Source organism: Agelaius tricolor, unplaced genomic scaffold, assembly GCF_023055355.1.
Source record: "Agelaius tricolor isolate 1412-34295 unplaced genomic scaffold, bAgeTri1.0.p SCAF_6, whole genome shotgun sequence".
Lineage (NCBI taxonomy): Eukaryota > Metazoa > Chordata > Aves > Passeriformes > Icteridae > Agelaius > Agelaius tricolor.
The window spans coordinates 24,220,063-24,236,219 of record NW_027269266.1 but is presented as its reverse complement, the minus strand read 5'-3'; the positions used below and the strand labels follow the sequence as shown (position 1 = coordinate 24,236,219).

Below are 16,157 nucleotides of genomic sequence, written 5' to 3'. Positions count from 1 at the left end.
TTGCAGAATCAAGGTTTATTCAGGTTTATTTTGCCTCTTCCTTGCCATGGAGCAACTAAGAAAAGTAATACTTGCAAATTTACAAAAAAAAAAAAATCTATTTGTCTTGGTTCTGCTCCTGCAATGGCTAAAGTAATTCCTTACATCCTGTGAAATTTTCTTTTTGCACCTTCCTCTAGAAGATTTACACAACAGATTCTTCATGTTCACTGACAAACTAAAAGCTTTCAAATCCCAATGCCAGACGTGGCTGAAGAGATCCCAGATCATCATCCACTGCAGAGAAACCTTTTGTCACTTATTAGCACCACTTCCCTTTGGTAGAGTAAGAACTCCATGAACATTTTTTCTCTCAAAACCAGTAACACCTAAAATTTATTTGACTAATGGGGTAATATGTCTAATGCAAGTATTTACACTTCAGCCTGTTACTCTTTCAGTCATGGGAACCCCTGTCCAGAGGATGATTAATCTCACTGGAAACTAAAATAAACCAGATAACCACACCCTAAAATGCATCTTTTTATATTTGTTCTAAAGAGAGCTCTAGAATAAAAAGGCAGCTAAAGGGTGTTTACAGTATAACATCCAAAAGCAAATGAGATATTTTACACCAGGTTTCCTGTATTCCAAGCTTTCAGCTGTGTCCTACCCTTTTCTGCAAGATGAAGGACCCCATGAAGAGATTTGTCTTGCATGAAAATATTTTCTTGCTGTAACTTTGCTTTAATGCAAAACCTATCCTGTTAGTGTTTCTGTAGTTCTGGGAAACAACCCTGTATTTCTTGCCATGAAACCATTCTTGTTTGTCAACACACTCTCTGTGCTACATAAACCATGCCTGGGGGTATGATCTGCTGTTAGTGGTCACACTAATGCCAAACAGGGAAACGAAAAAGCTCCCAAATTATACCTGAAATTCCTCACATTATACAGTGTTAAATTATCCCAGTTGATTTCTTCAGAGCTCAGGGATAGCATGCCTAGCTCTCTACCCATTAGGATCCCAAGTCTTTTTCACAGTCACTGTCCCACAGCACAGTCCCTGTTGCTGAAAACATCCTCACTTTTACTCTAAGATCTGTGACTTCCAGGGAAGTAGCGCAGCTCTGCCTCACAGAAACTTGGAGACACTGACATGAGTGCTTGGGACCTCGGTAAGGTTCAGAAAATGATCCCTCTCTACCACTCTTCTCTCGTCATTTTCCACAGCTTCCTCCTATCCACTCTTCCTCAACCCTTTTTGGGGCCCTATTAACCCAACCTCTTCTTCTCCATTCCTGCTTTCATGCCCTGCGGTGTGCTTACACCTCTGCTCTCTCACACGGGTAAGTTAACACTGCCCCATTTAAGTGGGATCGTTTTTCACACGATCTTGATGCTCTCCGTTTCTCCTTTTACTTCATTTTCAAATGCCACCTGTGAACTCTTCTCCTCATTTCAAGCTCTGAACTCAGCTTCAAATCCACCTCCTTTACTCAGAAAGCTCTCACCCAACCCCAATGACCCAATTCCGACATGAGCTCAAAACCAACGCTCTCCTGACCCCCTCCTCCGTCACTGCCACCTGCCTGCGACGTTAAAGGGCCTTTTCCTCCAAGTTTCCACTACCTCGATGGCAACTATTTATGACAACCAAAACATTTTAGTATTTCCTTGCCGCTCCTCGCGGGACACCTGCGGTCCCCAGCAGGCTGGGGCGGAGGCACGGGGCTTATGGCTTCGTCGAGGCGGTGATCAGGGCCCCAACCCGGGTGACTCTCCCGCCGCTTCCCGCACAGCGCTGCAGGAAAAGCAGGAGGAAACGCCTCCCTGCCCTGGCCACGACCGGGCAGCGGCCAGCCCGAGCTCCGCGGACCTGGCGGCCGCGCCCTCCCGGCTCGGGGGCCGGGCTGGGCCGGGCCGGGCGGCGACTCCGCCCCGCTGCGGGGGCGCCCGCGCCGGCACAGGCGGCTCCGCTAGCCGCGCTGACGCCGGCGGCGCTGGAACACCTGGAGGGGCGGCGGCGCCTGCGGCTCGGCCCTTCCCTACCCTTCCCTCCGCAAGGTGAGTGCGGGAAGGGGGGGCTCGCCGGTCTCCGTGCTGGGGCTGGGCAGGGAGAGCCGGTGCCGCGGGTACCAGCACGGGGTGGGCGCCGCCTCCCCCGCGGGCAGCCCGCTCGGGGCGAGGGAGGCGGCGCGGCCGCCGGGCCTGCGGAGCTGGTGCCCGTCAGCGCGGTATCCACGGGCGGACCTGTTCAGAGCGAAATTCCCGAGGCTCAAGATGGCATCTGTTCCTCCTTTTGCCTTGTGTTCTCCCTCCTGCCGTGCAGTTGTCTCGCCATGATTATTGCATGTATCCGTTTGTGCCTCCCGTACATCCTCGCTGGCGCTGTGCCCGCTGGAAGCGGAGAGGGAAACGGCCGGCTCTGCGCGGCGGTTTCCGGCTCGGCTGCGGGGCTCAGGCGCAGGTTGCCCGGCTGCGCTCCGAACCCTCCCGGGGTCGGCCGGGTGGAGAGGGGTGGCAGGGCATCCTCTGGTCAGGTAATGTCAGATCTCGAACCAGCAGCGAGGCAGTGACAGCTGGTGAAATGGCAATTCAAGAGCCCCACATTTACGTTTTAAAGCTTATAATTTGTGAAAGGTTCATCCTGGTAATCAGGTTTATTTCACGTTCATCCACCTGACTCATGAAAGCTGCTATAGTCTTTTAGAAGAAAATAGAAAAATCGGATATTACTTGAAACATCAGGTCAGTTTTAGTAGCAGAAGGGGGTGAAGGGAAGTGTGTTACTTGTCAACATCATTATGTATTTGTTCAGTGCCATATGTAAATAAGTCTTCTGTTTCACACTGTTTTGCGTAAAGCTGATAGCCTCAAGGATCTGTGTGACCCCTGTTAAAGCAGTAATTCAGGCTTGCCTTTGTTCAGAGGTGTAAATGTGAAATTGACTCTGGTAATCTCACGGTTACATCCTTTAACCCCCTACCACCGAGTTACATTGTGGTAGTATTTTGGAAGCTCGGCATTGGAGTTGTTCTGTTTGGTTGTTTGTGATATTTTCTCCCTGCCTACAAGCCTTGCTTTAAACCAAGATGACCTTTTATTTCCATTAAACACCTGTTTGTTTGCTTTTGTTCTCCCCATGTTTAATTGTGTTATCCTCTTTCTTTCAGTTTCTGGATAGATTTTATTTAATTTTGGTCTCAGAAAGCAGCTGTGGCCCTCGTTTCAGACTTCTTGGAAATAAACTGTTCTTGTGTTGTGCCCTTGTAAGGACAAAACTGTTTGATCACTTTTCCAAACTGTTGGACAGAGAAAACTGTGGGCTGGATTTTGGCGTCTGCAGTGCAGGTGGCATTTGGTTATGGTCTCTTATCTGATTTTTTGATAATCCACTCTTTCCACTTTGTCTATCCAGCGTTCTCAAATAGGGAGTGGAAGAACCCCTTGACAGTGCTGTTTAGCACAGATCTAGAAGTTGCAGTTCTTACTGGTACTTAGCATGACAACCAGCAACATCTTGTTTAGACTTTATCAGGTTTTTTTTAACTGCTGTTTGAACAGCCTGTTGGTTTAAACTTAGTAATTTAATAGTTTAAGATTAATGTTAATATCACTGAAGGAGGAATTTAGTGTCAAGCCACAGAGATCTTTTGAGTAGTGAACTGCCATAACAGGTATAACCAGTCACATTTTGCACATGACACACTCTACTGGAAGATAATGTGGTGGTTAAATAGTGCCAAACCTCAGTCTAGATGAGTTTTTAAGGTTTCCTCACTGTCAGAATGTCATGCAAGAAACGTTTTGTTTCCAGAAAGGTTCCAGCACTTTACTCAAGAATCTAGATGCTGGTCAGTGGAATTTGCTTCAGTTGAGAAAAAAACTTAAATGCACTTTAGATAATGGTGCTTTCTTCTATTGTGTTTGTTGGAGTTGAGATTCAAATATAAACTGCAGATTCAAGAAGACAAGTTATGAGTTTATGGAAGGGGGAGGTTTCATTAACAGTTTTCTTTTAGAAGTTTATATTAGTGGGGGGTGAAGGGGATCACATAGTGCAAAGTAAAATTCCTGTTGAACCCTACTACAGAGTTAGGGGGTTTTATCCTGGCTTAGTAGAGTTTCAAGCCCAACCATCTTGCCAGTTTCTCTCTGTTATCCATACTTTACACAGTTGTTAAATTGTTCTGATGATTTCTCACATCATCTTTTCTTGAAGAAATTAATAACAATAGCTCTTTTCAGGCTTCAAGTAGTGTTGAAAGCTGTTGGTACAAGTTGGCAGAAAAAAATGTGCTAATATTTCAAGTAAACAAGAAGACAAAAAATGCTCTCAAAGACTTTTTAATAATTTTCTTTTCAAATTCACCTCCAAGAGTATTGCTCTGTAGTTTATTCTTCAAGATGTTTTGCTGCTTCTCAACCATAAAATCACTCTGGAGACAAAATTATGCCACGATGCAGAAACATTAAAAATGCAAAATCCCAGAGAGTGAAGTTTGTTAGAACCAAACAGTCCAGAACAAGAAATTTGACCTTTTAAGTGTTGTTAGTAATAGCAGTCCCACAGTACTTTTTCCTGTGGCTATTGTTAGCCACGGCAAACTGAGGGGCATTTTGACCGCTTATGCAATTGTTTGCATCAACTTTGAGAACTGTCTGTACCAAGTCACTGAAACAGTACTTGGGTACATCTTGCAAGCAGCTTCACAGGGATCACCACTGCTCTAGGAGCAGTCAGCTGGTGTGCCAGGATATTACTGAGAGCAGTAATACAAAAGTTGAGTGGACTCTGTGTCTGCTGAGAATATGTAGCCTGCATTGATGGTGTTTACTCAGAGGGCGGTGCAAGATCGCCCTGTATTGTTCTTGCTGTGCATGGTGAGGCTGTTTTGTTAATCGAATCTCTTATCCACAGATGTGAAATAATCTCTAAGGGAATCTGGACAAAATTATTTTCTCGTGTTCCCTCCTCCAGCATTGTTTCCCCTTGGGTATAAGTAGCATTGCCTTCTGGCTTCTGAATGGATGAAAAGGCAGGAGGGAGGCAGAAATGTGAGAAGGTTGACTGTGCCAGCAAATAGGGTATCTAAATAAGAGAGCCATTAGTTTGAAGTTGTGAAGCCTTATATGTTTGTATGTAATATACTGTACATGCAAGAGTTTCATGATTATCTTTTTTGTCCATTCACTACTTTTCCCATAGGTTCGCAAGAGGAGAGTTTCCCAATATTAAGACTACAAGTAGAGTGCATCAGAAAAACAATCTTGTCTCTTATAATCCATGTACAGTGCATGTTCCATATGATATTTTGTTTAATAATATTTGGCTATTAAGTTTACATATAGCGGTTCTTAAGAGAACAAATGTGTGTTACAAAACAATTTGATAGTCATTTTAAAGAAACAAAGCAAGTCTGCATTTAGAAAAAGATTAAATACTGCATAGTAAATATCCCCAGTTTTGCTCATTTGCAGTGAGCTTAGACCTGACATTCAATGACTTATACTCAAATTATTCTTCCATAAAATGCATGTAGTACTTGCAATGCTTACCTGGTTGTCTCACTGTTCTCCACCAATATAAGTGGAACACTTTACTCGCGAAATAAAAGATATTATCTGAGGGGAAACCAATACTATGTACTGTCCCTACATTATTCCACAATAAGCAGATGAAAAATCAGTATAATCTGAAAAAAGGAATTTAAAATTAAATTTTTGTGTGATTAAATAGCTCTGTGCGAATGATTAAGTTCTGTGTGCAAATGAGTTTACCTAGAAAGTGCTGTTATTTGCTCATCAATCTTGCAGTCTACCAGCATTTATTTGAAATATTTTGTTCTGAGACTACACGTACTGTACATGTACATGTTGTGACTTCATGTGCTATTCCTATCAGTGTTTCTGAGAATCCACTGGGTTTAGGAATTTTTTGTTCTCAACTGTTTAAAAAAAAAACAAGAAAACCCCCAACCTAGTTCCAAGGATAATTTTGATGCATTTATGCTCTAGAAAGAAGATCACTTATGCCTCTAAGTTTGGTCTGATAGGTTTTGGAATAATATGACAGCTATATAGTACCAAAATAGACACAAAATTATTTTTTTAGAGAGGAATGCTAACTCTTGAGTTGGTCCTTGCACTTTGTGGGGGCAAAAGTAAGTTTTAACAAACATGTTGACAGTGCCAAATTCCTACTTTTTCAGGTTGGCTAAAAATTACTTGTAACCATTCAAGTACTGAAAACCAGAGTGAGTGATTCAGATGGATTGATATTAGTTCTTGGTATAAGGGAGCAATAAACAAACTGTAAATTTGTAGTTTTTCTGCCAAGTGTACACATCAGAGTTGGGAATAGAAAAATAAAGACTAAATGACAGCATAAGAAATATGGCCCCACATATCATCCTTTCTTTAGACTACACCAGGAACTTAAGTAGAATAATTTCCCACATTAATTGTGTGTTCTGAAATTAGAAGTACGACAATTGTGTTTTGGAAGAAAGTAACTCTTGACGGTACTCTCTGCAATAGATGTGACCCATACATGCCCTACACACAGTATTAAATAATCAGTGTAAAATTGAGTGAAAGACAGGTGTCAATAGTACTGCTGCTCATTTGGTTGGATGTACTGTGTGCAGACAGGTGCCTAGGTAGTGCTACAAAATGACAGAAAGAAGACCCAAAACATTCAGATTTCTTCATGCCTTGTACATGGTTTCTTACAGTGCAAGTCTCTAATCACACAATCTTAGTCATTTAAGATACCTGCTGGTATTACTGTGGTTTGTTCTCCACACAGTTTACTAGCTTGAAAAACAAAGGTGTGTTGTGTTGGGCCAAACTACCTCCTTGGAGAACAGACTCCAGTTTCTCTGATAATTCTGTTTTTTTAAGTATGTGCTTGGGATTTTTCTGCACGTCAAATTTGGCGGGTGTGATAGAGTAGGTTAATTCTTTGGGGGTTTTTAAATTATTTGAAGGATCAAGACAAATGAATAAATGAAATTTAATAAATGTGTAGTTTTCTGGGATGTCTCATAGGCCTTGGTAGATAGGAGAAGGAAATGGCAGTAACTGTGGCAGAAATATTAGTTCCAGAAGTGTTTGTAGTGAAAGAGAAAATTGATTCCAGGGAACTTAATGGGATGTGGCCATGTCCCAAGGATGGTGTCACTCACTATGCTGCTGCTGCTTTTTTTTTTTTTTTTTTTTTTTTTTTTTTTTTTTTTTTCAGTATTTCAGCAGACCACCATGAATTGCTAGCTCTAAAAGAAGGGGAATAGAGCAATGCTCTCACAGCAGGATTTATCTTTGTGGTTCAGCTGCTTAATGCAAAAAGCATAATTTCTCTGTGCACAGAGCACAGTGGTGGGGCTTTGGTTGAGGTGCTCAGGGTTGCTCTTTGGAGGTTGTATTCACTATCTGTACAGGGACTTAGTCTTGAGAGGCTTGTATGGTAATTTAGGCACTTAAGTTAGATAATTGCAGTCAAACAGGATTTTTTTCCCCTCTTAGCACCTCCCAGGTGTATGAATATAGCAGGAGCCTTCACTGTATAACAGATGCCATTTATCGTGTGCTTCTTTTAAGAATGTATGAAATTCTTTCTAGGTGTCAATCCCTGAAATAGATTGAAAGAGTAATTCTGTTGATACTGCAATCTTGTATTTCTTCTCCTGAGAACTTGTGGGTAATCTCCAAGATAGACACTTTCAAGGATAAGTAGCAAAGCTGTGAATCAGTCTGAGACAAAGGATTAGACAAAAAGTTGTAATGGTTGGAAGGAACTGCTAATGCAGCACTTACAGACCAATTTGCAAACTTTTTGAATAAATAAACAAGTACATCAGTGAGTAGTCTAACAGAACAAAAAGACTCCTGGATTTAAAGCTAAGCATGGATGATTCTGCAGGATTAGAGCATCAGTATTGAGAATTAAGAGCTTTAGAGGAAAAATTAAATCTTGTCATTTGTCATAGATATACCTTGAACTCTAGATTCATTTTAGCTGAATTAGTGTGGTAGCTGTTCTTGTATTTAAGAGTAGGAATGTTTCTAATTCTCGTGTGTAATCCTGATGCTGGAAGACCCAGACTTCAGCTTTCACTCTTTTCCTGCATTGACAACGTGGATAGTTTGGATCTGTAGGCTATTATATTCCCTTTTGCTTAGGAAAGGCAAAGTGAAACACTATTTGTAGCTCCTGGTCTCTGTGTTTGCAGACACACCAGAGAAGATAAAACTGTACCCTGTCTAGTCTTCATCTTGCAGTGAGACTGCATCTTGTTTTGCAGACCCATTTACTTGGTTCAGTTTGATCACAGCTTCCAGGGAGCAGAGTGGAGGAGATAGGTTGTCAGCCAAGAGCTGTTGGAGGCACAGATGGCGTTGATTCCCTCACCTAGGCACATTTTCTTCCCTTCAAAGTATTTTACATAAATGAAACTATCAGTCTTAATTTTTATATATGGAATTTCTTCTTTTTTTTTTTGTTGTTACTTAGCACCACTGTACTATTACTGTATTAAAAGTTTCTTGGAAGATTATTCATTTTAATAAAACTGTTGACGTAAGTAAGTCAACTGCAATGCATGATTCTGCCATATTTGAAAGTTATAAGTTGGAAGGATTTTAGATGTGGAGGATCTGTTAGGATTTGAGGAGTCACAGAACATATTCTCTGCTTTGTAAGAGCAGTAGACTCAGAGGACAGTTCTGTCAGTGAAAGTGCAGACTCTTCTGTGTGTTTTGATGAACATATTGCCTTCACGTAAGGGTTGCTGAATTTTGCAATGCTGTTTGTTCAGTTCCCTTTTCTTGTTTCTGGATGTATCTCAAAAGAATGTGTTGTTCAATCTACTGCCTTCCTGCATAGCTGCTATGTCATCTTCGGGTGTTAGATTTACTCTGTACATCAGCATTTATAATGTTTTTGCAAGGATTTCAGCTCATCTCTTTGTTCTGAGAAGCTATGATTAGATCAACAGTTTGTTTTACATACAGTCTTCAGACTTGGAAAGATTCCTGTTTGATGCCTCTGCATGCTGATATTTTTCTATGTAATCATTTGTCTGAGCTAAGAGCACAGTAAGAGCTAGGTAACCAATGCTCAGGCAAGAAGAGATACTTGAATTAGGGGTGTTTTGTTTGTTGGGCTGGGTTTTAAACTGATTTCCTCCTAAGCTAGGAGAGTATTAAGATTTGAACTTTACCATGCCATGTGACACTTCTTACATTTAGGCTCACTGAGAAGGAGAAGTAATGTGAATGACACTGATATACAGACTTGTTTATTATCAATGTAGCTGTTGGAGAGAAGGCACTCATACCATGTTTTTCACATGCAAGTAGAATCTAAAGATTATTCATAAAGCTGTTTGGCTCTTGGGAAACCAGACAACTTATGCTGCAACAAAATGTACAAAAGCTAAAAAAGAGAAGCAGGCTTGTACAAATGTGGTACAGAGCATGAGCTGGAAGGTAATCCTAGCATATACTGCAGCTCAAATCACACAAACCACCATGAAAGCATTTTCCTATTTGCACAGAAAAAATTACATGTTTATTCAAGTGGTCTTGGAGAATATAGAGAATCAGAAGATTCTCCATAGGAATAGAAATACCACTTGCTAATGACTAGAGTCCTCCATCAAGTTTTTTTTCAGTGTCACAGCTAATAAAATTTCTTAGTAGGATGATGAGTATGGCAGAAATAGCATGAAGTTCTGTGTGCACTCCAGCTGTTATGGCTTCCTGTGGAAATAATTTGTGTGTAAATGGTCTACCACCCAGAGAAACTCTGCCATACTTGGCTGTTTGCAGGACCATCTTGGTTTTGGCATTTCTTGTTGTCTGTGGCAGAGCACTGCCTGAATTCAGCTGTATTACACCTGAAGCCAGGCAGAGTCTAGAAACAGTTCTGACGTTTTTCAGTGTCCTGGCTGTGCCTGTCTTCTCTGGCATCAGTCTGCAAAGAGGATGGTTTGTGATGCTGAGGCTTCTTGGTGCCTCAAAAACACATGCTAAGGATTTTCAAGGTTTTGGCAGGGCTTGTGGGCCCATCAGTTCTGTGTGAGAATGAGTCTTTCAGCTCTGTGGCTCCTTGTGCTCCAAGCAGACTTGTTATGAATAGAGCCAGCTCAGGTTTAATGCTTGAACTGAGGTAGCATTAGTCTCTCTCAAAACCCTGAGAAGCACTTGCAAAATTACTGGAGCCATGAGTGCACTTCTTCAGGAAGCCTCAGATCCATCACTGTGCAGTGCTAAATGTGGGTTTGTGTGCAGTTGTGTGTGATGTGGCACTGCTTTCTCTGGTGTGAATATAGCAGGTGTGCTTGCTTCTGGCACCCACCCTCTCATCTAGAGTATCCCTCCCTTTTGTTTGTCAAGGTAAAGTCTGTTGTGGAGATCACAAGTGTTGTATAAGTCTTTATTGTCAAATATCATGGAAACTTCCCAATACAAATGCTTTCCTGTAGGGAGGAGATTTTTTTTTTCTTTTGTTAATCATTGTCAGGGTAATACTGTTTATTGCAACTTTTATCTTTGTTTGTTTGTTTGTTTTAATACACTGAGGAAAAAAAAAGGCAAAAAAAGGTCCCTTACATCAACTCCTTGTGACAAGTAAAGCTTATTTTTATATATAAAGTGTATGATAAGTGGGTTAATTTTAAATGTGACTGCAATTTTTGGAGAGAGTATTGGTAGATTCAAGTTAGTGTCATGTGCTTCTATTGTAGTCAGTTTTGGCAAAGACCAGCTGGCTTGTTACTTCTCTTTGGGACATTTGTCTTGTTCTTCAAAAGCATAAGAGTTCCAAACTTGAAGTAATGAGAAGTTATGTGCTCATTCTTGATCTCTCTCTGCAGCCTCAGGGGCAGTATTTTGTGACTGTAGGGATTGTTCTTTACATGGCTGTAAAATGTTCCTTTTAATTCTGGGATACTTCCCTGGGCTGTTGCCTGTCCCCTCTTATTGGTATCTCTCCTTTTTTGAGACTAGACTTAGATTTCGATATTTCTTTTTAAAAATCTCACTGCTTTCAGCTATGCTTTTAGTAGTGTCCTTTGTTAGAGCTGAACCAGTATCTTAACCCTTTTTTGTTCCAGGTCTTGGAACAGACAATAACAACACATGAAGTAAGAGATTATATAAATAAATTAGGGGCCTGTTAAATTACTGCAGAGACAATTTACTGCACTTTTTTTTAGCAACTGCATTTCTGTTTTTTCAATGCTAGTACTTACTCAGCTGTCTTTGCAAACTGAATTCTCATTTATGACCAAAAGTCAGCTCCATACTGGAAATAAAATGGGCACAGGGATTGAGTTTGTGTCCTGGGCTGCTGCTTGTTGCTACTGCTTAATTACAGCAATCTCCCTGGCATGCTTTTTATCTATACTATCTAGAACTCTCTGGGACCTTTTTCCCTCCTGGCCTGTTTTGGATGATAATCACATGCCAGGAGCCATTTCCAGTAGGCAGTGTAGGTAAGGCTCCATTTCTGTTTCCTTCCACCTTGATTGGCCATAGGACACCATCCCAGCAGGTCTTGTAGCCCCAAATGCCATCCCATCACACAGCAGAACAGAGAATACATGCCCTCATTTTCATACCATGAAAATATTGTCCATTTTGAATGTAAAAACTCACTCAAAGAATATCTTCAGGGCATAAGGGTGCTATGTAGGGCCTGGAAGAATATACCTAGGAAGATGTCAGAGTCAGAAGGTGAGGTCAGATGTTTAGAAAGAAAGAGCATGAGCTGTGCTTGCAAATGACAGCTGTTTCACCATGACCCTATTTATTTTTTGTAGGGACAGTGGTTTCAGAAGAAGCAGGTGGATGTGTACAGTGAATAAGGTCAGTGCCTTGCACATTTCCCCATACTGGTTGCTTATACTTTGTTCCAAGTAATGTACGTGTTAGTCCACCTAGACAGGCTGTTCTTTGCTTCCTGTCAAACCAAGTGTGCTGCTAAACTGAGTCATGGACAAGCTTGTGTATACAATCTAAATCCTGTGGTCTTATCTCACTCACACACCCCCACAGTTGACTTAAGGAGGACCAGTATGAAAACAGTGAAGTCAAGAATATAAAGGTATTAGAAAATGAGTTAGTAGTGTCTGTACCTATGGCTCTAGAAAGAACAGCACAGCAGTCCATTCTGTATCTTGTCTGACTCAATGGTTCTGTAACACAACAATCTGAAAAGATTCTTTCTTTCTCCTTTTTTAGCTGTTGACCCTTACATTTGAACTGTGGTCTGAAGACAGAGTTACTAATTTTCTTGTGGTCTCTCCTGCAGTGCTTAAGAACATTTCACAAAAATTCCAATTCAGGCGAAATTCCTGCTCTGATATAATCTTGCAGTATCTCCTGGATCTTTGCCAGCAAGTTTCACAGGTACTGACAGCAGAGAGGTTAGGCTCAGAATTCTGAGATTTGGCTCCATTCAGCTCCAAATGGAAGTGCATGTGCTTTATGCTTGCAGGAAGCATCCAGGTTGTTTGCATTGCCTTGTTTGGGTTCCTGCAATCTGTTCCAGTCCCTTTGCCTCTCCAGTGCTAACCACACTGTCTGTATGCAGTACTGTGCTAGCTTCCAACGTGATGACTCCCCTTTGTACCCCTTTTCTTTCTTACTTGGATTAGAGCCAAAGTTCAGTTTCAGCACTGTTACCTCCCTAGCTCTTTTCCATTACTGTTTTCTCAGTCAGTCAGCTTCATACCTTAGTGGAGCCTGTTGGTGTGTTCATTGTGTGCCTCTGCTTGCTGAAGTCCATTCCCCATCAGCACCACCCATCTCACTAGCTTCATTTTGGTCTCACCCAGACCCTGCTGCAGTGCCTCCATTCCCATGTTACCCATGTGCCAGTCCTCTCTGAAAGCAGCAGAGGAGAAGCCTGGTGCTTGTTGTTTATGTGTATCTGGCTTGGCTGTTAAATTTGGCCTGGAAGGAGCATGCTCAGGTACTGGTGGGAAATCATGTGCATTCCATCTGGCCAGCTCAAAGTATAGAGGGAAACTTGAGTATCCAAGCTGGAGATGGTAACTTAAAAAATCTAAAGTTTTAATGCCTACAAATCATACTCTATCCTCAGGATCTGCAGTGTCCCTCATAGAAAAACCATCTGGTCATTAAATTTTGCATCTCTGACTCAAGACATGATATAACTAGTTATATAGTTATATTTAGAAAAATAGGTCAGTGGGATATAGGCAAAAAAAAAAAAAAGGTAAAAAGTAATTGAATTTTGTTGTGGCTAAAACTTGTCGGAAAAAAACTTGACTGAGGGTGATGCCTAGCATGGACAATTTTGGCATGCCTCATCAAAAGTCACTGAATTTATTGAATTTGTGCCTGGTAAATTTGCTTTTGGTTGAAAAACTTGCTAGCATAGAAGGATTGGCAGCACTTAAATCCATTTGTAATGGGTTTTTGTGAGAATTGTGGTACACAAGGAAGGCATTTGGCTCACAGATTGAAGAGTTTTCTTTTGTAATATGGTAAACAAGATGCTGCAGCATATTAATTTTCTGAGGGAAAAGATAGAGGATTTCTAGTGTTTTATTTAAAAATTACAGATACTTGTATTAACTGATCATTTCTTGTTTAGGTGTCTGAAGAAAACAAGAATCATGGAAGGTCATAAATAGTAAGCATCTTGATAATTTTTTTTTTCTTAAGAGCTAATAGTGTTTGTATGTTGATTTGTTCAGTTTGCCTATCAGTCTCATAATTCAGGAATCTGTATTAATCCCAGCACTTTTTATAATCTTTTTGTGACCTTTTGTTAGTAGCTGGTTAACATCAGATGAGTTATGGTGTTTTCTTCACTTGACTACTGAAATGGGATCTCAGTTATTTTCACTGCTGTAGCAGAAACACACACCCAGGCAGCTACAGCCTTTATAATACCTTGTGAGAAGTTTGATGGGTATTTTTAATTAATATTAAAGTAATTCTATTTTTAATAAACTCTCATATTATGTTTTCTTATAATACAGGAGGGGTCTTTTTATTCATTAAAGGCAGTAATTTTTGTATTTTAAAGGTGCAGCATGTATAAGCAAACATGTCAATATAATATTCACCCAACTTGATAGGCTGTCTGTTGTCAGTATGTGTAATGGCTTGTTTGTACAGAGTTCCAATTAAATGTGGTATGTTTTGTACGTGTTTTTTATTTTCTGCTGTAGCACCAAAAGACCTTTATTTTGATTTTAATTAATAAATTAAACTCTTGGAACTAATATTTGTGTAGAATCAAATGGGTAAATATCTTTGCCTTTCAAGTTTGGTGAAGAAGCCATGAAGTGCTCTGTATAAGTGTTTTTTAAAATTATGTCTCTGCTCACTTCCAGTTTAATTTCTTACCACCTCTTTGGTAATTAAGGTGCTGTCACCTAACTCACTGATTAAAAGTAACTAAAGCAAGTAATGTAACCCTGTGGAAAAAATTTCCATTTCAGGTTAAACTGTGTCACTAGTGACTTTGTAGGGTAGATGTGGTACCCTTTTTGGGGAGTGTGTACCAATGGCTTGCTTTTTCAGAATGGCTGTATTGCTTCACAGCAAATGTATAGATATAGATATATCTATATATATATATATATGATACATATAATCAGAGGGTCATAGGATGATTGAGTGACCTGGGTTGGAAGGGACCTCATGGGTGATCTGGTTCTAACCCCCCTGCTGCCATGGGCAGGGACACATCTCCATATGTGACTTGATGTGTATGTTGGCTCTGAAGACCTCTTGGTCTCTGAGCAATCTGTGTGTTGTGAACAGAACTAGGGGTCAATATCTCACTAATGAACCCCAGTTTGTCACTCCAGGTGTAAGGTGTTTTCTCAAAATAAACTCAACCTATTTCAGTTTTGGAAAGTATCCAGTATAGCAGTGTTTAGCAACCATGTACTTGTAAAAAGCTGAAAGAGTACCACAGCTTTTTATATGTGCACATAGGGGAAAATGCACGTACTTTTACACAAATTAATAATGGAATAACACTTCCTGAAAGACACTGAGATTTCATGGTAAGGCTATATTTTCTATTAAGCTGTCTGAGTATGGCTTAAATATTGTGGAATATGGAATTTATATATTGCACTTTTATTGCTACAGGAATGCAGAATTATTTGTCTGTGAAAACTAATCCTTGAAAGAAAAGGTTACCTGTTATACACCCACAGTTGTCATGTAGTCAGTTGTATAAAGAGAGATGTGAGATATCAGTCTTTCACATAGCATGCTCAAAAGAGATGAGTGTTCTTCTAATTCTTTTTTTTATTCAATTCCAAAAAAGGAGGGCAAGAAGTAGTCTAATCCCATTCATAAAATGAGCTGTGTCACATCCCAACAGTGCTGAAATGGCATGAAAATTGCTACCTGCTTAAGCAACTCTGCTAGTTCACTTGAAACTCTTCTATTAATTATACAAAATAAAAAGTTAATTCCATGGGCTATAAATCCTTTCTTAATGCATTGGGAAGAATTCTTTGAGGCTGTTTGTTAGGCAGTACTGCATGGTTAAGATATTCAAGTTGAAACCAGTGTATCATTTTTCAGAGTAGGATGGGAAATATAGTAATTTAGTTGCTTTGTTATTAATGCATAATGAGGAGCTGCATGTTAGAATATATGTGTTGGCATGCAAATGCAATATTCTTAATGGAAATGTATTAATTGAGTGTGTTAGACTTATCTTTAAAGTATCCAATTGAAGTTTTAAATTTTGTTTGTTAATTTTCTAGCAACTATCCAAGAGAATTTTATGATCAGTATGCTCAAAGCCAAGAAAAATCTGTGGTTAATAAAATGCAACAGAAATACTGGAAAACAAAACAAACCCTTATAAAAGTTACAGGAAAAAAGGAAGATGAGCATGTTGTTGCTTCAGATGCAGATCTGGATGCAAAACTAGAGGTTTGTAATGTTTACATAGTGTCTGTTCTCTACTTGTTAATTTTTAAAGTGTTTTCATTTCCATCAACCCTTTAATATGTGTGCATATAAGATATAATAACATACATACATTTTTATAATTTTCATGTAATATCTCTTCCAGATTCTGACAAAAGTATCTATGTAAATTCAGGGAATATAGGGGAATTTTGTAACACAAAAACCTATGTCCCTCTAACTTTATTTGG

General features: G+C 40.1%; 1 protein-coding gene across 6 annotated transcripts in view; it reads left to right on the top strand.

Annotated features, from left to right (window-relative positions):
- The first annotated feature begins 1,600 nt into the window (after nt 1–1,600).
- The window catches only part of ICA1 (islet cell autoantigen 1), a 66,863-nt gene continuing 52,306 nt past the window's right edge, over nt 1,601–16,157 (top strand). For 3 of the 6 annotated variants that reach the window (XM_071429073.1, XM_071429072.1, XM_071429071.1), the window contains exons 1-3: nt 1,601–2,046; nt 13,613–13,651; nt 15,759–15,930. In XM_071429073.1, coding sequence (XP_071285174.1) covers nt 1,616–2,046; nt 13,613–13,651; nt 15,759–15,930 — 642 coding nt within the window. In that variant the 5' untranslated portion in view covers nt 1,601–1,615. Of the gene's footprint in view, nt 2,047–11,810; nt 11,857–12,301; nt 12,400–13,612; nt 13,652–15,758; nt 15,931–16,157 lie in introns of all 6 variants that reach the window. The other 3 variants (XM_071429074.1, XM_071429076.1, XM_071429075.1) reach the window with 3 other exon arrangements.